The sequence below is a fragment of the Castanea sativa genome, chromosome 6 (assembly GCF_040712315.1).
Source record: "Castanea sativa cultivar Marrone di Chiusa Pesio chromosome 6, ASM4071231v1".
In the NCBI taxonomy this organism is placed as follows: Eukaryota; Viridiplantae; Streptophyta; class Magnoliopsida; order Fagales; family Fagaceae; genus Castanea; species Castanea sativa.
Window position 1 is genome coordinate 31,919,414 of NC_134018.1, and position 27,282 is coordinate 31,946,695.

The following is a 27,282-nucleotide window of genomic DNA, read 5'->3' on the forward strand; positions in this document are numbered from 1 at the left end:
CATTTTATTTTTCCTTCTTTTTGATATTTGATACTTTTTTTGTTACGTGAGACTTGTCTTACATTAATACATTCTCTTACCGACTGTAAAACGCAAACGAATAAATGAGTTTAGCAGTTAAACCCTAATCCAATCAAACTTCTCATTTGTAAATTGTAATTGCTACACAAAATATTATTGGTTCGTCTTTCTTTTATTTTGGGCTTAGCATTATTGGTTAACGTCAACAGATCTTTGTTGCCGTATTTTTAATATGCTTATGACATAACCACATTACATCAGTTGCCAATGATTTTGATGTTCACATATGAAGGAAATCAAAAGACAATTTCGTTTGTTGTTTAGAGATCTTTACAATTCAATTCGGTCCCCTATTACTATTGATGATGCGAAGTTATAATTTGTACGGCCCTAACTAGTTAAGTTCAATACAGCTCGTAAGGAAAGTATACATTTAACAACACTGAAAGAGAGACAGCAACTAGTCTTACACAATGGTCTTCGTCACCGCTGCCACTGCCTCCTATTTCTCTCCGGCCACCTACACTATATTTTGATAGGTACAACTATAATCCTAACCTTTGCCAATAGACAATGCTTTCCCAATAGGCAAAGCTCTCAAATACCAAAGAGAAGGTAGGTTCCATACCATGCTGTAACACCTTAAATAGACAATACTTTCACCACCAGCAGTACTATCAACTTGGCCACCAACAACAACATCACCACCACCGCTCCACCATAACCATCACTACTGTTGGTGCTACCTGTCAGACTCCAGACCAAGTTGCCCACTTGCTTTGCACTAGCAACACACAAAATATGCCATGTAGTTTAGTCAATAGCTGTCTAAAAACTACTTCATGATTCCTCACAAAATGTCCCGATTCTAAGTCAATTTTTACAAAACAATTCCTGAGTTCCTATTATCATTACAGCAGTAAAGATAGGAGAGACCATGCTGAAGAACATCTTTGACCATAATTCCATTGAAGAGTTGACTTTCTAGCATACATCAAGATGAAAAAATGTACAGCATGACAGATTTGGTGTGTATATTCAGTTGCCCTACTTCACAAAACCCCCCAGAAAAATGACATATACAACAAATATTACTTCCAGGTGCCTCCTTTGATTACAGTCAATAACTCATGGGAGAAGTACCCAATAACTTGCAAGCAAGGATCTAAATTATATTCTCTTGGTAGAATCCAAGATATCCAGAAATCGTTTCTTGATATTGTCTTCTAACAACTAAATAAATCAACCCCCAGCCCCACCATCATGCTATTAGAACGGCTCATTTTTTGCTAAGCAAGTCTAAATGGCTAGAAGAAGGGACAAGGTGGGACTTGGGAACAACTGTTCAACCCATGTCATCAAACATAATCTGGCAATGATGTGACCTTCTTGTCTACTCAGAAATTGCACAGACCATTAAAAAGTGGACAAATTCTCCTCTGCCACTGGCTTGAAAGGTTTGAGAAGGAAGGAAGCTATAGAGTTGTATCCATGGGATAGCAACCAAGTATGCGAAGGAACGTTGCAAATTCCTGCAAAGATGTAAAATTGTAATAAAAATATGAAAAAATAAGGCTAATAGCAGTGTGTTCACAAAATAGAGTTTTTTTTTTTTTTTTTGATAAGTAACATTTTTAAATAAAATTGACAAGGAGTTATAATTTAAATCACACTTCTTCCCTAAATAAGGTGAAGTTCACAAAATAGAGAGTTTTAATGGCAAACCATCAGTGTGAAATGTCAACATAAAATGATTATCACTACTAGCATAAAGGAATGGCGTTATGTTTATGACAACTCCTGGGGAGTAAGCAGTACAGAGGAGTCGGTGATATTATGTGAGACACTGTAGAATTCTAGCTTTGACCTTGAGATACTTAACTTCTTAAGCCTTGCGACAAATTACAGCAGAGTGAAAAGGATCTTTAAATCAAACGTTTGAAAAAAGACTACATATTCAGGGAGGCTAGAAACATAATGAATTGATTAGAACAAGAACTACTCGGACAAGGCCATAATATCATGTGTCCATTCTATTAAATCCCAAGAAAATCTAATTATAAAATTTCCTATGTTATGCAATGCAGCCTCTATTGCATACCCTTAACCTCTAAAAACAACATAGAGAACTTAGGATGGGCATTTTTTCCTAGGTAAATCAAAAGTTTGACATTTTGGCCACGTCCAAGAAATATTGTGCATTACAGAAGTTAACAAACTGATTTATTGACCTATAGAAACATACAATAGTATCTCTAATGAGGAGGATTTTCAAAAACAAAGTTTTCCTCTAAAGTATATCAAGTTGATTAAGGATGTGTTGTGGAGCTATAACTAGTGTGTGAAAAAATGGAGGCATTACAAATGAGTTTCCTATGATTATAGGTTTGTATTAAGGATCAACATTAAGTCCATATCTCTTTGTAGTAGTGATGATGAGCTCACTAAATTGATTTAAAATAAGTCTCTCGATGAATGCTTTTTGCAAATAATGTAGTTTTAGTGGATGAAATTAGATGTGGAATTACTGTCAAGTTAGCAATTTAGAGAGATGCTTTAGAATCTAAAGGCTTCTAGCTAAGTAGGACTAAAACAAAGTACATGGAATAGAAGACTTGATCAAGAGATACCAAAGAATGTGAGCTTTTGGTATTTCAATAATTCTTAAAGATGGAAATATTGAAGAAAATGTGTGATAGAATAAGAGCACAACAGATGAAATGGAGAAGCACATCAGGATAATTTTGCGATCATAGAATACCTATTTAGGAAAAGGTAAAATTGAACAAGACTACTATAAGACCAGCTATGATATATGGTTAATAAGAAACATGCTTATAAATTGAATGTTGCAGAGAATGTTAGATGGATATATGGATACAAGGAAAGATAAGATTTGAAATGAGGGAATTGGCTTAAAGATAGGGTCCCTATTGATGAAAAAAAATGAGGAAGGGTCGAATAATATGGTTTGGTCATGTGTAGAGGAGAACGATTAATACACTAGTGAGAAGAGTTTGTTGATTCAAATTGAGGAAAAAAAAAAGATAAAGGAAGACCTAAAATAACATCAATATAAGTAGTAAAAAAGGAAATGACAATTAAAGAGGTAACAAAAAGTGGACTTTGGATAAAATAGAATGGCAAAAAAGAAATGTACAAGCTTAAGTTTATGTGGGTGAGTGGGTGTGAACATATATATATATATATATATATATATATATATATATATATATATTTATTTATTTGTGGAGAGAGAGAGAGAGAGGGCAAGGTTGCCTATCAACCAGACCCCATAGAAGCAAGAGCCTTGTGTATTAGGTATGAGACTAGAGAATATTCCAAAATTTCAATTAAGCCATTCTAAAATTTTGAGTAATTGTAACAAGGAATTTGATTGATGACAGGACAAATGTACCATTAGGAGGCATTGTTCGCATTGTGGAGAATGATAAGGAGCAAACCTGAAAATGTCCTAAAGGGGAATTTGATTGATGACAAGACAAATGTACTATCAGGAGGCATAGTTTTGCATTGTGGAGAATGATAAGGAACAAACCTGCAAATGTCCTAAAGCATTTTGTGCACGAGGCTCTGCCATTGAAGCCTCAAAATCAATATAGAAAAGGTAGTCAAAATATCTGCAACCACAATAAAAAAATGAGTTAATAAAAAACCAACGCTATCTCATTCTCAACTAATCAAAAAACCTCACAATTTATAAAGTTGACAAGAGCACACCACAAAAGATATTCAACAAGGTCAATGATACACTTGAACTAAGTGAACAAATTGGACTAGAAATAAGAATGAAGAATACTAATTTGATAGGTGCAATACAACTCCTGAGGTGATAGATTAAACGGAAGAAAGGCAGTGCATCATCCTTAACTTCCAGTACCAATGACTTCCCTTCAGGTCTATGAAGCATCCCCACTATGCTATACAGTTGTGATGACAGCATCTTCAGAAGTGACAGTTGCTTAATGCAGTCAAGAGGTTTAGTAACTTCATGATTAAATTTAAATAAGAAGAAAAATCTTCTTTCCAACTGCTTAAGGCCTTGTTTGGTTGGGAGGATAGAAAAGTAATAGAAAAGATTTTAGTTAGAGTGACCTTATATTATACCATAATCCCTCTTACTTTACTTTCCCTTTCCACCTTGTGTGTTTGGTATAGAGAATGGAAAAGTAAAAGGACAGAAAATAAATATAAATTTCCATTGTTTGGTTGAGAAGTAAAATTAGAGGATGGAAGATATAGTTTGTATGAATTTACTATCATGTCCCTATTACATATTTATAAGAGGTAAAGATGACATATCATAAAAGTTAACACACCACACTTACTATATTATTTGATTTTTCTTTATTCATCCATTATATATGTATATATAACAAAAATACTAATAATGTAATTACTTAAATTCATTCAGGAAAGGACTCCAAAGGAATAAAGATTAATAGCCTCCAAAAGAATAACTTTCCCTACAATGAATAGCCTGTCCTTGTCCTTGTCTTATTTATGTTTTTCATTTTTCTTCTGCTCATTGGTTCATGCTTCATGCTTTCAACGAATAAAATTTCCCGACTATAGTCAGAGCAGCCGATGTAAGTTAGAAAAGGTCATTGGTTGGTAGACAAATGTTAGTGGAAGGGCCTTTAAGTCATTTGACTTCAATGCCCCCCTTTCCTCATTTTCTCCCCAATTCGAGGATTAGTTTTTGGTGAGCCTGGATGAAAATCACCCTCTCCCCCTTCCTTTTTCTCTCCCCTTCTCTTTTTAACCAAACAATGGAAAGCCAATATGTCATCTCAACTTTTCCTTCCTATGTTTTCCATCCACCCCCAACCCAACCAAACAAAGTGTAAAATCCTTTACAAGGAGAAAATTGATGATGATCAGTTACAGGATAACTGCAATCAAAATTTAATAAAGAAAGAGAATTGTGTTGTTCTAGAAAGATGTCATTTGTGAGGTGTCCCTAGTGAGATGTCCAAATTCTAGACTCTTCTAGAAGAAACTATTGGTGAGGTGTCCGTACCAGCTGTCACTATCAGAATATTATTTGTAATATTTTTTAAATGTTCTCCTATATATATTATATGGATTGGGAAAAGATCAAATATAGAAATAACCATTTTCTTTCATATTTTTCTTCTTACATGCATCTTCCTTTTCTCAAACATGGATCATAGCAGGGGATTTGAATTGACCCTGGTCTTGACTGATTCTGCATTCTCTTCTTTCTCTTTTCTTTTTTTTTCTTTGTTTTACCATTTCTTCTGATGCAGGAGGTTCTGAAACTTTTTTTTATTGGGCTGTTTGGGGTTTTCCGGAGGCGGTTGTGGCTGAACATAGTAATTTGGGTTTTGAAAGATGGTTTCGTGATGGGTGGAAAAGGAAAAGAGAGGGATTTTGTTTTGTTTTTAATTGTATCTGTTTTGCTTTGATATCAAATTGATGTAGGACAATCACGAGGAAAATAAAAGAACAAGTAAATTAAAAGATAAACCCCTAAAAATCAGCACTTAGGGCTTGCCTGAAATCAGCACCAAGCAAGAAACTTAGGCGTCAGCACCTTAAGTGTTAGGAATCAGCACCCAATGTATTAGAAAATCTTCATTATGAAATTTCATCAATCAATCGTCTTTCCTCAAAATAAAAATAAACCAGGAACTTATATAGAGCTAAAGCTTCTAGGAAATCAAGAGATAAAAGATAATGACTAGTGAAAACTAATCCTAATTGAACTCAAATACTAATCCCTATCTAATCTCAAATCTAATTCCCATCTGAATAAAAGCCTACAATCATCCAATTCCCTATCAGATAAATACAAAAATCTGAAAATATAAATTTCAAAATAATTTTGGTTTTGCTCCTGCATCACTTTTAGTTCACTCTATTGGATTGTGTTTGGATATGCATTAGTTTTTCTGAGTAATGGTCTAACTTTTCTAAGGTGAATGTGATGGAGGAAAAATGGTGAAAAGAAAAGATGTTTTAGAAAGCTAAGTTGCTTAGAGAAAAGAAAGAATGAACTAGCTCTTCAAGAGACACACTCTTGGAATAATACCTCATAGGTAGATTTCTTGGATTCAAATTCAACTAATTAAAATGAGGGCTGCCTTACTTATTTATAGATACATAGGCAAGCTGCTGATTAGCTAGAAAGTTAGTTACAAGAACCTACCATGTGGCTGCCATGTGATTGGTCAAAGCCTAACAAACATCTCTAACTAACTAATAGGCTATTGCACTTATCACTAATAATCTATCAATTAACTAACTTTCTGTTATAAGTGAAAGGATCTACTTATCATAAAACATAAGCATTAGTAAATGACTAGCTTTAAAAATGAATTGCCTCATAATGAAGACGTCAGAAAAGCCGATTCATTGCCATTGTTGTCATCAACGATTGGTAGCAGAGACAACAATATTTCTTAAGAACATGGTAGTGTTCATGATTGGTCAGTAGTATGTGCGAGAATTTCTGGTGGTTTTGAGGAGGTTCATGGAAACTTTGGTTGCCTTAAAGAAAGCACGGAGGTTTCCGATGTACTCGGGGGAGGGGGAAATTTGACCATCAATGACCCCTTTTTGAGCTGACATGGTCATTGAGAGTCATTGAGTATAATCAGCATCGACAATTGTGGGAGTTGATAGAGTAGACTCCTATTTGGTTCATGGTGTTGGTTATTCACTACCTCGAATTAGGATAGGTTAATCAAGAATAGGATACTTTTGTCATGGTGTTCCTTCCTCTCAGATTCATGGTGAATTGCACTAATTAAATTCATGATGGGATCCACCATAATGTAAGAGAGAGCACCACGTCATCATGCTCCGGGATTATCTAATAATTTTCCATCTCCAAGGCATCCTTTTCTTCTTATTTAACTAGCAAAGGCATTATACATCAGACCATTTGTCCTCACATTCCATAACAGATGGTGTTGCTAAGCATAAAAATAGGCACCTCCTTGACGTTGAACAAGCCCTCTTGTATAATATGCACACACCTAAATGTTTTTGGAGCGATACACTACTGATTGCTGGCTACCTCATCAATGAAATTCCTTCCACTATTCTTGATGGGGCATCTCCTCACTTGATCTTATTCCCTTCTTCTCTAGCCTTCCATTTACCTCCCAAAGTTTTTGCATGTGTTTGCTATGTTCTTAATCTTGGACCAAGTTTTGACAAATTTGATTTTCACCCCACCAAGTGTGTCTTTCTTGATTATTTAGGGACTTAGAAGGGATATCAATGCCACTTTACAAATGCTAATGTTACCCTTATTAAGTCTCAGTCATATTTCTCTAGCACTAGTTCTCCCAAAAAAAAAATCGATTTGAGTCTGTTGCATCTTCTACCTGTTTTCTGATTCTGAGTCTCTTACCTCATCACCTATTTCTAAACCTAAACTGTAGCCTTCGAAGGCCCCAACTTTGTTACAAATTGTACATCATATTTCCATGCTTGACAACTCTAATGCCCCTTTCCATCATCCTCAGTCTGCCGATCCTACATCTACTATCTTCAATTCACTCCCATTGCTCTTAGGAAAGGCACACAACCCTAAGTCACTATGCATCCTATCGGTAACTTTTTTTTGTCCATCGTTGTCTCCTTTTTCTTGTTATATACCACCATTTCCAATGTTTCCATCCATAAAAATCTTCAAGATGCCCTCTCTAACCTGGGTTAGAGGCAAGCCTTGTGGTTGGAATGACTTTTACATCAAAATGGCACTTGGGATCATCTTTTTCTTTTCTTTTTTTTTTTCTTTTTTTTTTTTGATAATAAGATTTACTGATATCAAAAAGGGACACACTGGCACTTGGGATCTTGTTCCCTCTCTACTTTGGAAACATACAGTTGGTTGTAAACAGATGTTAGGGGGTTTTTTTGGAACGATGACGTGTTAGAATCAAGAAGAAGGGGCCCATGCTTTGTGTTTGGGAGTCTAGCCCAGAACTCAAGAACTGCCCAAAATGTGACTAGCGGCTATCAATGCATCTCAAGGCCTACAATACAGAACTAGCCCAAAGCCCAAAAGAGAACAAATTGACACACAGCAAGGGATTCCATTCAGATTTTAAAATAGCTTAGTCTACAGTTTCATACCTGCAGGTCAACATACAATAAATTCAACAATAAGTTAAAAGTCTAAAATAGGGGTGTTCATAGGTTGGGTTAAGTTGGGTTTAGGCTCAACTCAGACCTGATCCAATCATGTCGGGTGGTAGAAAACGTAACCCGCTGTCAACCAAAGAGAAGAAATGAATTGAGTTGAGTCAGTTTTGGTTGAAACTGGGAGCAACGGCGATGAAGAGGGATGCAGGAAAACTTGTTTGGAGATCATGAGATCTCCACCTGGTCGAAGTTCAAGAGATCTCCACCAATCTGGGCAGTGATTTGGATGGAGATGGGTTTTCATAGTCGGATCGAGTCAAGTTTGATTTTGGAGGAGACCCACCACTTGATCTGCTGTTGTTGAGTTTGGACACCTACCATTGACAACCAATGTCGTTGGATCAGGCGTAGGTTGAGTTGGTTCTGGTCGGGTGGGTTGGGTCTGTGGATAGCCCTAGTCTGAAATATGTCTAGCGGTAAATCAAAGGAACAGGAACCCAACCATAAATAAACTAAAATATTTTTGCCATCCAATACAGTTCTCCTAACATAAAGTTAATAAACGACACAAACACAATAGTGAGAAAGATTGTGTATTCATTAATAGTGAAGCTATAAAACAAATAAGCACTTCCATACTAATAATAGAGTTAGAAGTGTGAACTTGGATTGTAGATGAAGGGAAATAGAGTATGTCCAACAATATTTAGAAGGAGCTTGGTTGGATCTTCCTTATTCAATATGCACTCGCATGACTTCCTTCATGGTGATACACTCCTTGTTTTATGGTCTCCATGGTGATGTATGTGGTCTACGGATTTTCTCGAAGAGATATTTAAGGGTACTTTCAGAGGTTATGAGGAGTATACGCTGTCCTTGATGGTTTTATAAAGCGCCTTAAGGTATAGTTGGTTGACAAAGGATACACAGACATATTGTGTTTATTATCCTGAGACCTCTCTTATAGCTCTCAATTCTATTTGGATTTGGATTTGGATTTTTATTGCTCTTAGTCATTCTTGGTCTTTATACCATCTTGATATTAAGAATCTTTCTTTTCATTGAGATCTTCAGGAGGAAATATACATGGATCAACCACTTGAATATGTTGTTACCTGTAGTGAACACCTTTATGTTGGCTACAAATGGCTCTATATGGTTAAAAGCAATCCCCTTGTGCCTGGGATAGATTTAGTGTCATTGTGCTTATGTGCTCTTTGCTATTTCCCTAGAATTGAAGTTGCTTGTTCTTCTCAAGGAATTTCTCTTTCTTAGAGGAAATATGTAATTGATCTTCTACATGAAATTGGCTCTTAGGATCTCATCATGTTGATACTTCTATGAATTCTACTGCTAAACTTGATAGAGAGAAAGGAGAATTCCTACTCGTTAAGTCTTTGTTTGTTGGCTTAATTCTGTGCTAAATTTGCATGGAACTTTTGCTCAATTTTCATGCAATTTGTGGGGTTAGTTTTTTTAATTGGGTAGAAGTACTTGAACCTGGTCACTCTTGCTGAAAGGACACATGGCAAAAAAAGGAGCTACCTTTGTTATTTGCAACTTGCGATCAACTCGAGACCAAGTCGCACCTGTGAGTTAGCCAAGGACAGAACAATTATTTCAGTTATATCCCTTCGCGAATTCACTCCCAATATATATATATATATATATATATATATATCTTTTTCCTACACAAATACACCAGAGAGATAGAGGGCAACTTTCAGATTGCCTCTTAGAGAGAGAGGAAGCCATTTTTGTTGTTTGAGCCAAACACATCTTATATCTCTCTTCTCCTTCCCTCTCATCATTTCTATATTTATGAGAGGAGATTTTAACCATCACTACATACACCTTATCTGAGTGTTAGAGAGTTGATTGGTGCTGTAAACCATTTGGAGCTATAGTTCATACCCAAGTTTCATTGGGTGACTAGCGGTTGATTGCTCAACCGGCAAGACTCTGTAGAAGAAAGGACTCAGTGAATTCAAATGCTAGCTAGCTTGGAGGGCTCGAGTACTTAGAGAGATCTAGGCTTGAAGGGTCTATAGCCAATCTTGTACTACATATATTCTATAGTGTAGTTCCAACTTAGAGGGTCGGTAGAAAGGTTTTTCACTGGGGGCTCCGGTTTCCTCTTTGATTACACGTCTTGGTATCTTTGTATGGTTTGCGTATTTATTTTTTGCACTTTATATTGCTTTATTTCTTTATATTGTTTATTGCAAACCATGGCTTATGAAATCGGTCAATCATGTATATTGGGCTTTAATTTTCAGTTAGGATTAATTGTGATAAAGTTGCAAAATTTACTATTGGGGTCTAATTATTTGCCTAGGTTGTTAGGTTTTGCATTTTCACCACTGACATCAGTCTAGGGATTGGTTTGAAAGTTGATTTATCCTACCACTAGCCATCCATCCTAATATTACTTATGTCGTTGGTGTTTAGTCATTGATGCTTCTCATCAACCTTATTTTGAAGCGGTCAGTTGTATCTTACATTAACAAAAGGATGCTCCTAGCATGGAATGTTGTACATGCGTTTTGCTTCCTTGCGTGTGACTAGTTTTAGTATAACATGGGCTGGTAGACACTTTGTTCCTACTGATGTTAGTCGATACTAGGGATTAGTTATGAAGTTGATTTATCTTACCATTAGTCTTCCTTCCTGATATTACTTATGTCATTGGTGTGGTAGTCACTGACGCTTCTCATCAACCTTATTTTGAAGCAGTTTGTCGTATCTTACATTACCAAAAGGGTTCTCCTAGCATAGAATGTTGTACATTTTTCTTCCTTGTGTGGCTAGTTTTAGTATAACATGGGCTAGACACTTTGTAGGCGGTCAACTTCTGGCTATTAGACATTGGTTGGAGATATTCATGTTACTTTGCGCTACAAAAAAGTAGAATTTCATTGCTCATTCTAATGTTGCAGCTAAGTATATATCTATGGCTCCTATTGCTTTAGAAATGTTATCAGTTCCTTTTCGTTTTCTCCTTTACGACATTGGTGTTGATGTTCCTACTATTATGTGGATCTATTTTAATAATCAGGCTGCCATCTTTATTGCTAACAATCTCGTTTTCCATTTGCATACCAAAAATATCTAGGTTGATTAATTTTATTCAAGATTTATTGACAAGGAAACGAATTGTTTCCATGTTCGCTCGAATGATTAGTTGGGTGGTATTCCAATGGAGCTGTTAGCTTGTGCCTTTCAAGCTGGGCATGTTTGATCTGTATGCTCTAGCTTGAGAGTTTTTTATATTGGCTTATTATTCTTATATTAGATTAAGGTTATTCTTGTAATCAAGTCATATCACTTTAATATAATATATGATACATTGAAGAGACTAAACTATTAAGCCCTTAAACCTTCTCTCTCTCTCTCTCTCCATTCTCCTTTTCTCCTTTCTTCTCTCCTAACCCTAATCTTTCATATTTTACAACTCAATTAAAGCATTGGCATTAAGCAACCAATGATATTTTTAAAATTTTTAATGATCATTTACTTTTAAGATAATGGACCATGATGGGAAAAATGAATTCAGAAAGCTTGGTTCTAAAGGCTTCAAATATCCCACTTTGGAGATTAGCTCCAAATAAGAACAATGGCAGTGGTGAAAGAAAATTCAAATTCAAATCCAACAGCATAATTATACTATCGGCTTAGAGTTTAGAGATGCTGGCACTGCGCTTTCTTAGTTTTTTTATGCTAACTGCGTCAGCATGTCTAAAGTATATTAATTATGTGTTCCAAGCAACATATTTTGACCAAAATCACTCCAAAGTACTACTTATGGTTCAAACCAACTAGATGAAATGTATTGTCTAATAGAGAACTTGATATCCATTTTTTTGTAATAAGTCATCAAAAGAAGACTCACTTGGCACTTCCAGTGTTGGAGTCATCGACTACTCTTAATGGCCGTTTCCTCTGCGGTCGACTTTCAATCTGAAACAGCATAGAGATTATTATTCATGGTCAAATCTTTGATATTATTATTTTTAATAAGTATGGTCAAATCTTTGATATGAACTAAATAAAAATGAACTGTGTCTAAAATACCTTTTTCAAATCTATGTCCCTCAGTGCAAACACTGCCAAGGCTTTAAACAATACTCCAGGGCCTTCATCTAAAGTAAATACGATGCTTGTCTGAAATTAAGGATGATGATATTCAACTATAAGAAACTCTTTAGAAAACATATAAATTCTCTATGGGTAAATGAACCTCATACCTTAAAGGGTTTATTAGTTCTTGGAATTATTGGATCCCTTGCAAGTACCAGATAACGAGTAACATTATCAAAGTCATCCTGAATAAACCATAGAATTGAAGCAAAATCAGTAGCATTTCTTATGACCAGAATAACATCATAACTAGGTAGCATTTGGCATCTAACTGACTTGGTCAGATAGTAATGTATTGATTGGTTGGGTTATCAATCAAGAACTTTTATGGGGCTAATTCTTCAATGAGAAGATTCTAAAAATGAAAAATGAATACTTCAAGAGAAAATGGTTTGAGCTAAATTAATATATTTAAGGTAGCCTAGGCAATCTAGATTTGCATTACATGAACCTTAAGTCGCATACATAGACTACAGTGGTGTGAATCCCACATCTAAGCTTTTGTCCCTCTGAAGAAAAAGAAAATCAATTAAAGGAGATGTCTCAATCTGACCAGGGAATATTTTGATAAGGGGTAGTTCATTGACTAAAGTGATGGGGTTAATGCTTCAATGAGACAATTATAAAAATACAAAAAAGAATACTTCAAAAGAAAATGGTCTAAACCTAGCTTGGGAATTTTGGAATAACATTATAGGACCTTGAATATATATATATATATATAAATATATATATATATATATTAAGTGGGGGAGGGGGATTTAAACCCTGGACATCTCCATTAGAAACATTAGGAAGTGCCAATTGACCTACAGGCCATTAGCAGGATCTTAAATAAACATATATAGACTGCTGTGGTTTGAGTCCCCCATCTAAGCTTCTGCCCTCCTCAAGAAAAAGAATATCAATTAAAGGAGAGGTCATAATGATTACAACACTGGGAATCTTTTGGCAACAGGTAGTTCATCAACTAAACTGATGATAAACACAGTATGCTCTCAAGATATGCTTGCTATGTTTGGTTCCTAGGAAAACTGAACTAAAAAAAGATAACATTTTAAACTTTTACAATTTCTGCCCCAGTTATATGTCACTTATAACCATAAAAATTAAAAAAGAAATTCTTCTGCTATGCCATTCTCCCCTATACAATGCAGACATCACCAAAAGGACTACAACAAGAAAGAGAATATGGTATATGCAATTTGAGTGTTCAGTCATTCAATAAAGGAGATAGGAGGACTAGCATAGGTGGTCATACCGCTACCCTTGCAGTAACATTTCTTGCACCACCACCAACACAAGCAGTAGCATCATCAGCATCACTTGTGCACAACTTTATTGTTAGAAACTGGGCTGGTTTTGACCCAACCCATAAACCATGGCCCATGGATTGTTCACATGGGTTATTTGATAAGTACGTTTAAATTTAAACTAACTGATATTGGTATGAGTTATCAATATCAGTAGTGGAGTAATTTAAACTTAACAGATGAGATCTTTTAGGGATTACATATATCTGATAGTAAGTGAATCTCTACTAGTATTTAAAATATTCCTACATCAGTCAGATTAATAAGAGATACAGTGAGTGAACATACATATAGTTTTTTAGTGCTCTCTCAAAATAAGTCATCTTTCTGGGGCATCATGTACTGTTCCCTAGAATTTGGAGCATGGAAATTAGGAGAGAATCTAACAGCCTTTCCTGCGACTTGGAGGTCTTCCACAAAGGAGATCGTGAGGAGTTCATAAAGCAAGCAAAGAACAAGATCTGGCAATTTGGATTTGTTCCACCAAAGGTATGTGTCTATATGACCTATAGTAAAGTATATAACTATTCAATATTGGTATCAGAGCCATTTTATGCTTGTTTTCACTCTTGAATGATGCCATGATCTCTGATATATGTAATCTTATATGCATGCTAAAATTAAAAGTTTAAGTAATTTTTAATTTTCATATCTGTAATTTTTAGAAGCATGTTATGGCATGTAGAGAGGGAAATAAAAAGCTGTAATTTTTTGATTGTTTACATGTAATCTGAAATTTACAGGCTTATTTTGGCCCATTAAATCTTGATTAATGTCAAATATTTTTTTAATGGTTTGAAAGTACATTCCATAAGCTTTAAAACGACAATTTACATGCTTAATTTAGACTTTAAATGAGAAAGTTGTGGTCTTTTAAAGATTATGGTTGTATTTGATAAAATTTGAAAAATTGATGTCTAAGGTTGTAGACGATGAACAATAAAAGGAAATACGTTTTTTACATATGTAAAATTGTTTTGTAATAGTGTACCGTGCATGTACCATTAACCACTACACTTATTGTTTGAGTGGTTATCTATAAAATTTTTTTAAAAAAAAGATAAAAATAATAATAAAATAAAAGAGCCCCGCATTGATGTTAGTGTATTAGTTACACTTGAACACAACTAATTATCCTTGTTTCTTTTAAAAAGGATATTGTGCAAGGCCACGTTGGTGTATCAGTTACACACAAATTGTTGTTGTTTCCTTCAACAAGGAAACTGTGCAAGTAATAAGCCACACGCAAGTGGCTGTGTGGGTTTGTAATATTATTTACAAATGCTGTGTGAATTTGTAACATAGTTTACGAAGAAATTGGGTTATAACAATATAGAAAATTATATGAAAATCAAATGTTATAACATGTGGGTTTTCTTATTATTTATTTTAATTTATAGTAAAACACTATGGGTCCGTTTGGATAGAACTTATTGCTGAAAACTGAAAACTGAAAACACTGTAGCAAAATAATTTTTAAATGTGTAAATAGTACTGCGAGACCCATTTTTAATAAAAAATTGCTAAAAACGTACATGAACAGTGCGCGCACAGTACGCGCACTGCACGCACAGTGCGCGTTGTCCCCCAGCAGAAAAAAAAAAAAAAAAAAAAAAAAAAAAAAAAAAAAAAATTCAAAACGCAAAACGCAAAACGTGAAAACGTGTATCCAAACTCCACCTATATATTCTTAATTTTGTTTAGACCTCATTTTTTTTCTAATGTGACATATATGTAATTGTATTGGCATTTTTTTTTTTAACTTTGATGTTTAAATAGAATTGTGATAATATGTGAAATTAGTTTTCTAATTTTCTGTATGATTATGCATGGTTTTTTGAATTAATTTATGATGTCTTTTTAACATATTGTGATATGATTGAATTGATATTATATGAATGCATTGATGAATATGTGTCCAAAGGGTTTATGAGACTCTTTGGCTCATCTCTATAGTTAGAGATTGTATTGATAATTTAAGCAGCATGTATATTTTTATTTATTATTATTGTGGATGAATAAGACAATTTTTTTGAAATTATTTGGTAACGTGGCATCCCCAATTTTTTTAATTACAAATAGAATCTTTGTAGTAGGGTTCTTGAATATGTAATTTTTTTGGGCCAATGTTTTTGGCAATTTTTTTTTTTTTTGGGCCATTGTTTTTGGCAATGTAATTTAAGGCTATGTAATTTAATTTTAGAAGCCATGTAAGGGGATGTGTTTCACGGTTACCTATAATTTTCAAATTTTGTCTCAGCATGTTGCATGAAATTACCAATAGGGCTTATAGTGGAGCCCATGCACAATGTGTTGTACAGAAAGATAAATGGACACATGTTATATGTATGATTTAATATGTGAATGGTGTGATGTTTTATTCTTCACAAGATTTCATTTAAAATCAATTAGATGTGTTATTCCAATTTACATAGTGAGAGATGATTATGAGCTTAGCGAACTTTTGATCTCACTATGTAGAAAGGAATATCATGGTCTAGTTGGATTTTTGGAAATAAAATTTAAAAATGTATGTTCTAATGTCAACTTGTGTAATGAATGTAGTGAACATGGCCACTAAGAATGTAGTTGTTGATCTAATAAGGGAGAGAAACTAGATGGAACAAACTATGATATGTGGCATAGAAAAATTCAATATCTGCTTGATGAACAAGAGGTCCTTGAAACCCTAACCAATGTGATGATGCGACCTAAAAATGGGAATATTGCCCAACATTGCCATCTTAAAGGCCTATGAGTCTTGGGTTAAGAAAGATCATTGTGCACGCTTCACTATTCTGAGTAGCATGCACAATGATCTTATTGGGGAGTTTGAGGACTACCCAAATGCCCAAGAGATGTGGAACCAACTTAAGATTGCCTATAGAGGGACTTCAGCAACTAGGTTGCGAGCTATTACTTTGAAGTTTGAGCAATATGTTATGGATTCAAAGCATAACATGGCTGAATATCTAACGACAATGTCTGCATTGATCCGTGACCTAAAGGTTGCTGGCAATAATCTCTCCGATGAACAACAGGTCACAGCGGTGATATGTTCACTGCCTGAACCTACTTGGGGGCAAATGAAGCTTGTTTTGACACATAGTGAGAATATCAAGACTTTTGCTGATATTTCTCGTCATCTTGAGCTTGAGGTAGAGTGCATAGGGGCGCAACAAAACACCCTCCTTGTCGCTCAATCTAGGTAGCGGAAGGCATTCAGGCCTAAACTCAAAGGACAAGGGAGGAATGCCAAAGGATCTCATAATCTTGGGCCTAAAGAAGGCAAGATAGCAAAGCCCCAAAAGGGCAAGCGTGCTAAGAAGGACAAGGCAAAGATCAAGTGCTACAATTGTGGTAAAAAGGGTCACTTCGCTCGTGAGTGCATTAAGCCGAAGAAGGTATCCATTTGTAACAACTCTGCTATTAATTATGTTTGTACACATGTTTTTGTTGCTCATACTATTCCTGGGTGGATTGTAGATTTAGGAGCAACCAAACATATAGTCAGAGATAGAGTTGGGTGTGTGGATTACAAAAAGATACCAAAAGGCACACAGTACGTTATTTTGGGTAACGGAGCTCAAGAAGAAGTCATAGGAGTTGGAACTTACCAGCTCAAATTGCGTCTAAGACGTACGTTACTTCTTCATGATTTGCTTCATGCACTTGGTGTCCAATGTAATCTATTTTTAGTACTTACTATGCTTCGACTTGGATTTAGTTTCCGTTTCGATGGTACTCATATGGATTTTTATTTAAATAAAACATTGTATGGAAATGGTTATTTATCTAATAATTTCTTTATGGTGGATTTAGATCATTCCTCTTTTTCTTTTATTGCTCATAATGATGATGTTTTTGATTCTGTAATGTGGCATGCTAGACTTGGACACATAGGAAAAGATAAATTAGCTAGACTAGCTAGAGAAGGCCTATTGGGGTCTATCATTAATGTAAGCCTACCTATGTGTGAACCTTGTCTAACTGGAAAGGCCTGTAGGAAGCCTTTTGGTAAGACTCCAAGGGCAACTCATCCTTTAAAATTAGTCCATTCAAATATATGCGGACCTATGAATGTTAAGGTACGTAATGACGCCTCTTATTTTCTCACATTTATAAATGACTATTCACGTTTTAGTTATGTCTATCTGACCTTCCATCACTTTGAAGCATTGGATTTCTTTAAGCGCTTTGTGGTAGAGGTTGGAAATCAGAAAGAAAGGAACCTAAAGGTTTTTCGAACTGATAGGGGTCGCATATATTTGTCTAAACAGTTTCAGGAACTGTGTGAGGAAAAAGGGATACGCAAACAATTGATGATTCCTGGTACTCCACAACAAAATAGTGTTGCAGAGAGAAGGAATTGTACTCTATTAGAGATGGTTAGATTGATGATGGCACAAGCTAACCTTCCAATTTCATTTTGGGGGAATGCATTGTTGACTATTGCCTACATCCTTAACCATGTGCCTTCTAAGTCAGTTCCCACAACACCATATGAGTTATGGACTGGTGCAAAACCCAATTTGGAGAACTTGCAGCCTTGGGCTTGTGCAGGTTTTGTTCACAGTACTTTCCATAAGTATGGGAAATTGGGCTTTAGAGCAAGTAAGAAAATCTTTATAAGATATTCAGAAAGCTCAAAGGGGTATGTAATGTATGGTGAGCATTCTGATGGTGGAATGACAGAGATAGAGTCTCGTGATGTCAACTTCATTGAAGATGATTTTCCAAGCATCAGTGAAGCAAAACAAGACCTTTAGCTTTATGAGCTGCAAGAACTTGAAGGTGTCATACCATCTTTGGGTGAGGGTGGAGAATCACAACTTCATCCTGAAATCATCAAAGATAGCGGGAGTGATTTGGCTCCTAGTGGGAGCAAACTGCTAGATAGTGACACACAAGGATCCAAGGTACATAGAAGTAAACATGGAACTATTCCCCGTCGTCATTTTGAGATTGAGGGGGAATCTTTTATATGTGATTCATTGGGCCTTGATGAGCCTTCTTCCTATGAGGAAGCATTAGCTTCACCTGCTTCACATGAATGGATAGTTGCTATGAGGGATGAGATGGATTCTATGGCAAAGAATCAAGTTTGGGAGTTGGTTGACCTTCCGCCTGGGCGCAAGACCATTAGGAACAAGTGGGTTTTAAAAATAAAGCGCAAGGCAAATGGATCAATTGACAACTATAAGGCTTGTCTCGTGGCGAAAGGCTATACCAAAGAGAAGGGATAGGCTATGAAGAGACTTTCTCCCTAGTAGTGAGATATGTATCTATTCGCCTTATTCTGGCTATTGTTGCACATTTGGATTTGGAACTCTTCCAAATGGATGTAAAGACTGCATTTCTCAATGGAGAACTAGACAGGGAGATCTATATGGATCAACCTATTGGCTTTGAGGTCAAAGAACAAGGATGCAAAGTGTGCCACCTTAAGCGTTCCATTTATGACCTAAAACAAGCGTCTAGACAATGGTATTTCAAATTTCATAAGGCTATTATTTCAATAGGTTTCGAATGATGGAAAAAGACCATTGTGTGTATGTCAAACAATCAAGAAAGAGTTTACTTATCCTGTCTTTGTATGTGGACGACATTATGTTGGCTGGAAATGATATGGAGATGATTATCACCATCAAAAGGTGGTTGTCCTCTATTTTTGAAATGAAGGACATGGGAGAGGCTAATTATGTGCTTGGAGTTAAGATTTTCAGGGATCGCTCAAAGAAGCTTCATGGTTTGTCTTGAGAAACTTACATAAAGATGATCTTAGAGCGATTCCGTATGCATAATTCCAAACCTATAGACACTTCAATTGAGAAGGGACATACATTAAGCCTTGAAGATTGCCCTAAATCAAAAATGGAAAAGAGAGAAATGGCAAGAGTTCCCTATGCAAGTGTAATTGGAAGTCTGATGTATGCTATGTTGTGTACTCGACTAGACATTTGTTTTGCAGTTGGTATGGTTAGTCATTATCAAAGTAATCCAGGACCTGTTCATTGGCAAGCAGTTAAGAGGATTTTTCGATACCTTCGTGGGACATCGTTTCTCATTCTTTGCTATCAGGGTGGAGATTTGAGATTGAGAGGTTATTTTGATGCTGACTCGGTCAGTGATAGAGATGAGTGCAAGTCCACTACAGGTTATGCATTTCTACTTTAGTGGTGCAGCTATCTCTTGGTGCAGTTAGAAATAGTCTTACATTGCTTCATCCATAATGGAGTTTGAGTATGTTGCTTGTTTAGCAATAGCACAAGAAGCACATACAGACTCATTATAACTACATTTGTCTTGCTATTACACAAGAAGAGGTGATACTCCAACATATCTCCACTAGCAGGATAGTGGCTGATCCGCTTACTAAAGCCATTGCTAGAGATGCCTTTCAGGCTCATGTTATGAGTTTGGAACTTTGTAGGATTTGATATGTTTTTGGATACCTTATGGAAATTTATGTTTATTCATACTTAATGCAATAATGATGTTATTCATTTTGATTCATCTTGTGATGTGATTGATATTGCATACTGAACACACATTATTTGAGAATATGTCACTAGGCTTAGATTGGTCTACTCACATAGACGATCACTCTTGAGTAGCAAGCAGGATGAGAAATAGTGACCACTTTGTTTTTCTATAAATCAAGTAAGTGATCACCTTGATGCTTAAGGAGGCGTACAAGATAATATAATGAATGTTGCCTTAGCTAGGCTAAGATGAGACTTATGGGAGTTGCACTTGAAGCATATCCACAACTTCATGAAGCCTGAATAAAGCCAAAAGTGAGATCTTGGACAGGAACTTGATGTGTAACTGTACTGAGAAGTGGTTGCCTTTGTGGCAATTGGACTAAGATTTGTACAGTGTTTGAGTGTGACAAATCCGTTGAGTGGGATCACCACCGTAGCATACAAATTATACTGTATGTGCTATAGCCGACCAATTAAGGGAGTGATTGGATAGATCCTTACTCTGTCACTATGTGAGCCCTAGTCAACCATTATATGGTCCATTCTGTGCCCTTTTTTCAATCTAGAACTATGTCATGAAGTGAATGTTTGATGTCATTACTTTAGCATGTCATCTCAGGGCCATCATATATACGGTCTCGCGAAGATGTCTAGGAAAGCAGTCAAGTGTGAATGGATTGACATGAGTGTCTGGGAAGATTATTTAGAACACACCATTTATTTTATGGCTCATAGCCTAGGTGATTATGAGTAATTTGTTTTTCAACATAATCATGAGCATATTATATGGTATAGGATCAAGTGTTGCTTTGAGTTTTGAACTCATGAGGGATTGAAGAAACTTGATCGGGTGTAATCAAATAATCTGGGGCATAGACGAGATATTATGAGTGATGTACTATGTTAGTTTAGATGGTGACTTAATATAGTACTCCTACCCTACACCTTCTCGTCAGGTCGCACGCTTCATTTTTCTGTATAAAGAGAGGATTGGACAAGAGATTGAGAGGAGCTAGTTTTGACTATAGTACGCAGTGTGGACGAGTGGGAAAAGTTAGAAATTGGGCTGGTTTTGCCCCAACCCATAAACCATGGCTCATGGATCGTCCACATGGGTTATCTGATAAGTAAGTTTAAATTTAAACTAATTAATATTGGTATGAGTTATCAATATCAGTAATGGAGTAATTTAAACTTAACAGATGAGATCTTTTAGAGATTACATATATCTGATAGTAAGTGAATCTCTTCTAGTATTTAAAATTCTCCTACATCAGTCAGATTAATAAGAGATATAGTGAGTGAACATATGTATAGTTTTTGAGTGCTCTTTCAAAATAAGTCATCTCTTTGGGACACCATCTATTGTTTCCTAGAAATTAGAGCGTGGAAATTAGGAGAGACTCTAGTAGCCTCTCTTGCGACTTGGAGGTGTTTAACAAAGGAGATCGTGAGGATTTCATAAAGTAAGCAAAGAACAAGATTCGGCAATTTGGTGATCTGTTCCACCAAAGGTATGTGTCAAGACCTCTAGTAAAGTATATAACTATTCAACATTTATAAATTGATACGTGGCTTCCTGCACTACAACACTCACCTATAAAACTGTCACCCACTTTCTTTCATTGTTATTAATGCCCCCTTTTCCAAAGGCCCACACAAAGAAAAGCCCAATTATTTATGGACCCTTTTTTTTCCTTTTATTTTCTTAATTTTCATATGCCCAAGCCCATGTAATCTTTAATGGGAAATTTTGAAGAAGTGTGGCATGAAGGGCAAAGAATAGGGCCTATTTGAGCTTACCCTTGGGCCCAAGAGATGGAATTTGTCAAGTGGGCTTGAAACATTTGCAAAATCCATGAGCCCACGGGCAGGCCACAAACGTAGAAAGGAAAACTTGAATAATCTGCTGTATGTGCACAAAATTTCAGACTAATTACCCCAAGCCATGAAAAACATGTTGACCTCATTTAATGTTAACTGACTAGGTTTCTCAAATTTAGCATGTTCTTAAGAGGTTGTTTCCACCAAAAAGGGACAAAAAAGTTGGTTTAGTTAACCAGATTAACCGCACTGGGTTGCAAACCAGATTGTGATAATATCCAAAAAGTCCACAGCTCAAGGTTAACATTCTTCCAAAAACCCAGCAACCAAAAGCTTCGATCACCATCCAAAGATGGATATTGGACATGCCCCTGATATATTATAAAGCCTTGATAGTGGACTCATGATGCACTGCTAGCCTCTATTGTTTAAATATTGGAGTGAGTAGCGGGTTCAACTCCCCTCTTTTGAACCCAGTATGATAGGTGCAAAAGTCCAATAGCTTGCCATCTCAAATCATCCCCAATAAATGTAAATAATTTATTGGTTTCTTAAGGGCAATACATAAAGGATAGAGAAAAGCTGTGATCTCAAGGCTTCAGATGCGGGCCATAGAGTGGTGTGGGGGCAGGTTCAATTGAGGCTTAACTTGGTTTTGTTCTATAAGTTACCAACTAAGAAGCACCGATACGGATATGGTATGATATGGGGATACAGTGATACGGCATTTCCTGAAAAACTAGGATACGATATGGTGGGGATACAAATATTAATTAATTGTTAAATATATTTTTATTTGTATTTTTATATATTGTTAAGCATATATCAATTTATGAGCAACAATTGATAATAAAGTGAATCCATGGCCTTTAAATGATGTTTAGAATATAGGCCAAGATCCAAAAGAGTAAATAAAAAAGAACTAGACAAGTGTTCAACATAGAAACCAATATATTAAAAATATTAATAAAAATCTTCACAAGTTTGAACTATCTCTCACTATTGGGGGGGCTAGTTATGACTATATTAGGGCCTCATCACGGGTGTATCCCAGACACACCGGAACTTAAAAAAAAGAAGCAGAGACATGCTGTAGGAGTATCCCAAATGTATCTGATACAAATGTGCATCGGATACAGATACATGAGGAAAAAGTGGAATATCCGTGCTTCCTATGTTACCAATCAATAATAAAAAATGGGTAGGACCTCCAACTTATCCTTTTCTTGACAAAACAAGTGTAGGGTAAGAGAACAAAAATTTGAGACACAACAAAAAAAAAAAAGGAAAACTGTACCTGGATTCTTTCTGCCAGTATGTTAAGCCCATAAATTTCTGCAGCTCGAGCACTTGCAACAACACCAGCTTCCCTCAAGCCATTTAAGGATACATACTAAACCAAAATTGAGTTAAATTAAAATCATTCTATGTAATGATTCAAACGAGATCATTATAGGTACAAAAGAGACGTCTATCAATCACCTGAGCAGCCCCAGCTGTATCATCAACACTTTCCCTGGAAACACCTAACTTACTTAGGAGAATATCACTCAAGGAAAGCGCCTATAAACAAGAACTACTCAAATTTTAAACAAGGAAAGGACAAACATTTGGACCATGCAGATTGGTTAACATCAATATAACCAGTTTCAATATGGAGAGAGGAAATAAACTCTTGACCTGTGGATGGCTTAGAACACGTTTCAAGTGCTCTGCTCTGACACCTGGCAGAGCTAGAAGGCAGAGATTACAATCCAACTTTACCTCACCTACTATCTGAAGCCTATGACGAAGGAGTAAATCGTAATTACGATGGATACTTCCACCTGAAGAATTCTCAATTGGAAGAACTGCTTTATCAGCTAGCCATAGTTCAACAGCCTGAAAATAAAATATAAAAATGAATGAAGCAATGATTAAGAGGTCAGGCCGTGGTACGATGGCAAGTGCCTTTCACCAAAAGCGACATGTTGCGGCTTCAGTATGACTTAATGAAGTAAGGATTAGTATCAGCTCATTTTAGAAGGTGTTTGGCTATCCATGTTGTTCACCAAAATATCGCTAATGATTCCATCTCTTGGGATTGAGTCATAACAAAGGTGTTGAATACAAATGTTCAAAAGTTGTATAAGAAAATATAGAGAATTGAGTTTCTGCTTGATGTCCTAATTTCAGCCTACAAATTATTACAATATATCATACTAAACCTTAAATGCATCTTCAAAATCATTACAAGGAACTGTTTTGCATTTAGGGTAGGCTTTCAGTGCAGCATCCTCACTGTACGACCCCGGTAAACCCTGCACCATAAATTCAACCTGATAAGGAACAAGAGGACACTAAGTCTTTAGCACCTGGCAATTCATTTTGATCTTATTCTTGGGATTTACAGACTAGCTTCTGCTAAATATATCCCTTACCTTGAATGATATTCGCGCCTTTGAACCACCATCAGGAATAGCAGAAAGATCAGATACAGATAATGGTCCTGTGATTGTAACCAAACATGAAGTTGAGTCAAATTAAACTTGTCAAAGATGGGAGGCAAATTTCTGAGATTGAACATGAATTCAATAAATTCTAGTCCTACCATTTACATCCACCAAAATAAATAAATAAAAATTGAACTAATCCTCCTATGATATATATTTCTAAAAGCTAATCACCATCTTTCATTTACTGGGTAATTCACCATCTTAAATTTGCTCATGTTAAATATAATTTTGACAATTAACCAGCATGAATTCCTTCTGAATGCTCAATTGCATCAACTATCGAGTCTAGCAACTATTTTGCCCATATGAAATGCAAGTTAAAATTCCAGTTTTACATAACTAAATAAGAAGTACATTGAAAGGATAGTCAATCCCATTTGTCCCACAAGTTGCCAATAAAATTAATCCTCACTTCATCACTATATGTATATTCAAAGATTCTTAATTGCTGTATTTAAAAATAAAATAAAACTACAATGAAATAATCATCTTGAAAAAAGCTTTAATCTGTATCCGATCCTAATACATATATCAATTCAAAACTTTAAAAACTCCATAAATTTGATAAATTGCCATTAAAGAAACAAAACCCCACTTGGAAGGGAGTTCAAATCCTTCTGCAATCCCCTTGAAACATCGTTCTCCGTCTGATCAACTATTTGTTGCAACTTGGTGCCCCGGTTGGACGTGTTCTCGTTTTCCACAGACCGTATTGCCCGGCAAGCTGGCAGACCCGGAAACCCACCAAAACGCATCCATTTGAATACTTTCTCCGACTCATTTATCCGATTCAATGGAAACCCAGATGGCTTGGACCCCAAGTCTTTCCAACCATACTGAGAATTTGTAACCCCCAGCACAACTACACTCTTCAAAGCCATCAAAAAGCTTCAAGACCAATATGTTTCCTCACAATGTTTGCTATATATAAGAACCATCAGAAAATGGATTTGAAAAAACACAAAGGAATACTTTGCGTCTATTGTTGAAACCAAGAAAACGACAAAGCTAAGCCTTGTGTTTTAAGTAAGCGAGGGAAGTGTTGGTTGAAGACTTTCGTCGAGCAGGTGGAGGGCAATCCGCCCTGAAAAATTAGGTGAAAAAAACGTGCAACAGCTACACGCTTCCGTGAATGAGACTTGTTCCGAACAAGTTGTTCGTGTGCTGATGTGAGCTCTGTGAAGCCAGACAAAAGTTAAACACAATTTGAGAGTGAAAAAACGATTCGAACGACCATAAATAAATCAAATTTTTTTATATATATAGATCCTTCTGAACCTGCGACCTCAAGCATTGAGCTCGCGTTTTGTGGGGGACCATGTCAAGGAATTGTGGTAGGACCACCACACATTACACGTGGTGTATATTTACTTCTTTAAAAAATATGTTATTGGACGGAATATGATATTGATTTAAAAAAAAAATTATTATAAAAAATTTATAATTATTCTTTATTAGAGCAACCACATCAGTCTAGTTAAAATCATCTAAAACACAAAAAATTATCAATTTTACACATTTTGAGCACACATCAATAAGTGTAAAAATATGCAAAATTGTGCAAACTCAACCCGAGCTACAGTAACCGTGTAAATATACACGGTTACTGTAGCTCGTTTATAGATTATTTTATTAATTTCCGTTCGCTCGTTTTTTCTCTCTCTTCTCTGTGCTCAAAAACAGTTAACTGCTCATCTTCTTCTTTTTCCTCAGATACACACAAACACACCAATACACAAACCCATCCACACAAACAAATCAACACAACACAGAGATACACTTGCTCAAAAAAAAAAAAAAAAAACAGAGATACACAAACAAGATCGGTGCTTGGATCAGAGCTCGGAGCTTGGATCGGAGCAAATTGGAGCTTGGATCGGAGCTTAGAGGTTTGTGGAACGGAGCAGATCGGAGCTCGGAGCTTGGATCGGAGCGTGGAGGTTGTGGAACGGACAGATCGGAGCTTGAAGGTTGTGGAACGGTGCGGATCGGAGCTTAGAGGTTGTGGAATGGAGCGGATCGGAGCTCGGAGCTTGGATCGGAGCGTGGAGGTTGTGGAACGGAGCGAATCGGAGCTTGGAGGTTGTGGAACGGACGGATCAGAGCTTGAAGGTTATGGAATGGTGCGAATCGGAGCTCGGAGCTATGGAGTTTTTCAGGGGAGAGGGAGCTCGGAGCTATGGAGTTTTTCAAGGGAGAGGGAGCTTGAAGCTATGAAAAACGGAGAGGGAGAGTTGTTTCGGAGGGAGAGTTTTTCAGGGAGAGGGAGAGTTGATTCAGAGAGTGTGGGTATAGAGAGAGAGAGCAAACACAGAAATGGGTAGAGAGAGAGAGAGAAAGCGAAAGAGAAATGAAGAGAAGGAGAGAGAGAGAAATGAATCAGAAATGAAGAGGAGAGAGAGAGAGAGAGAGAGAGAGAGAGAGAGAGAGAGAAATTAATCAGAAATGAAAGAGTGGCGCGCGTACAGGTAGTTGGGGGAGAAATAATTAAAAAAAAGTGAGGAAATTATTATTTAATTAATAGATGTAGTAGGATAGATGAACTGATGTAGGTTATTTGTAAAAATGAATGTGTAAAATTTTAAAAAGAGGTTTTTTGTGTAAAATAGTTACTAAATGAGTTTCGGAGGAAAAAAAGCATTATTCTTGAGTTGGACTAGTAAGTAAAAATGTATGAAATTAAAAAAAGAAAATGATATTGAAAGAAATGGTATAAAGTTTTATTAGTTAGGCTGAAGAAGACAATGTTGTTTTATTTATTAGTTTTTTTAGGAAGGAAAAAGAGACAGAATATTGCGTCTTTAGTTTAGTTTGTATTGTATATATAGGTATATATAAGATAGGTTGTAATATATA

General features: G+C 36.0%; 1 protein-coding gene across 4 annotated transcripts; it reads right to left on the minus strand.

The window, feature by feature from the left end:
• Positions 1-962: 962 nt before the first annotated feature.
• LOC142640556 (arogenate dehydratase/prephenate dehydratase 1, chloroplastic-like) lies at positions 963-25,723 on the minus strand. 4 transcript variants are annotated; one of them, XR_012845200.1, is made up of 12 exons: positions 25,022-25,723; positions 24,352-24,419; positions 24,139-24,249; positions 23,612-23,812; positions 23,414-23,494; positions 23,229-23,324; positions 12,414-12,491; positions 12,241-12,330; positions 12,059-12,126; positions 9,712-9,755; positions 3,581-3,662; positions 1,522-1,553 (listed from the first exon to the last, which is right to left on the minus strand). XR_012845200.1 is itself a non-coding variant. In XM_075814699.1 (11 exons), exons 1-11 carry the CDS (start codon positions 25,305-25,307, stop codon positions 1,497-1,499), a joined length of 1,218 nt encoding a protein of 405 aa, XP_075670814.1. In that variant the 5' UTR covers positions 25,308-25,720; the 3' UTR covers positions 963-1,496. The 4 variants fall into 4 exon arrangements, 2 of the variants coding, with proteins under 2 accessions (XP_075670814.1, XP_075670815.1); XM_075814699.1 differs by lacking the exon at positions 9,712-9,755 and having other exon boundaries at positions 963-1,553; positions 25,022-25,720; XM_075814700.1 differs by lacking the exon at positions 9,712-9,755 and having other exon boundaries at positions 963-1,553; positions 24,139-24,231; positions 25,022-25,717.
• Positions 25,724-27,282: the final 1,559 nt, after the last annotated feature.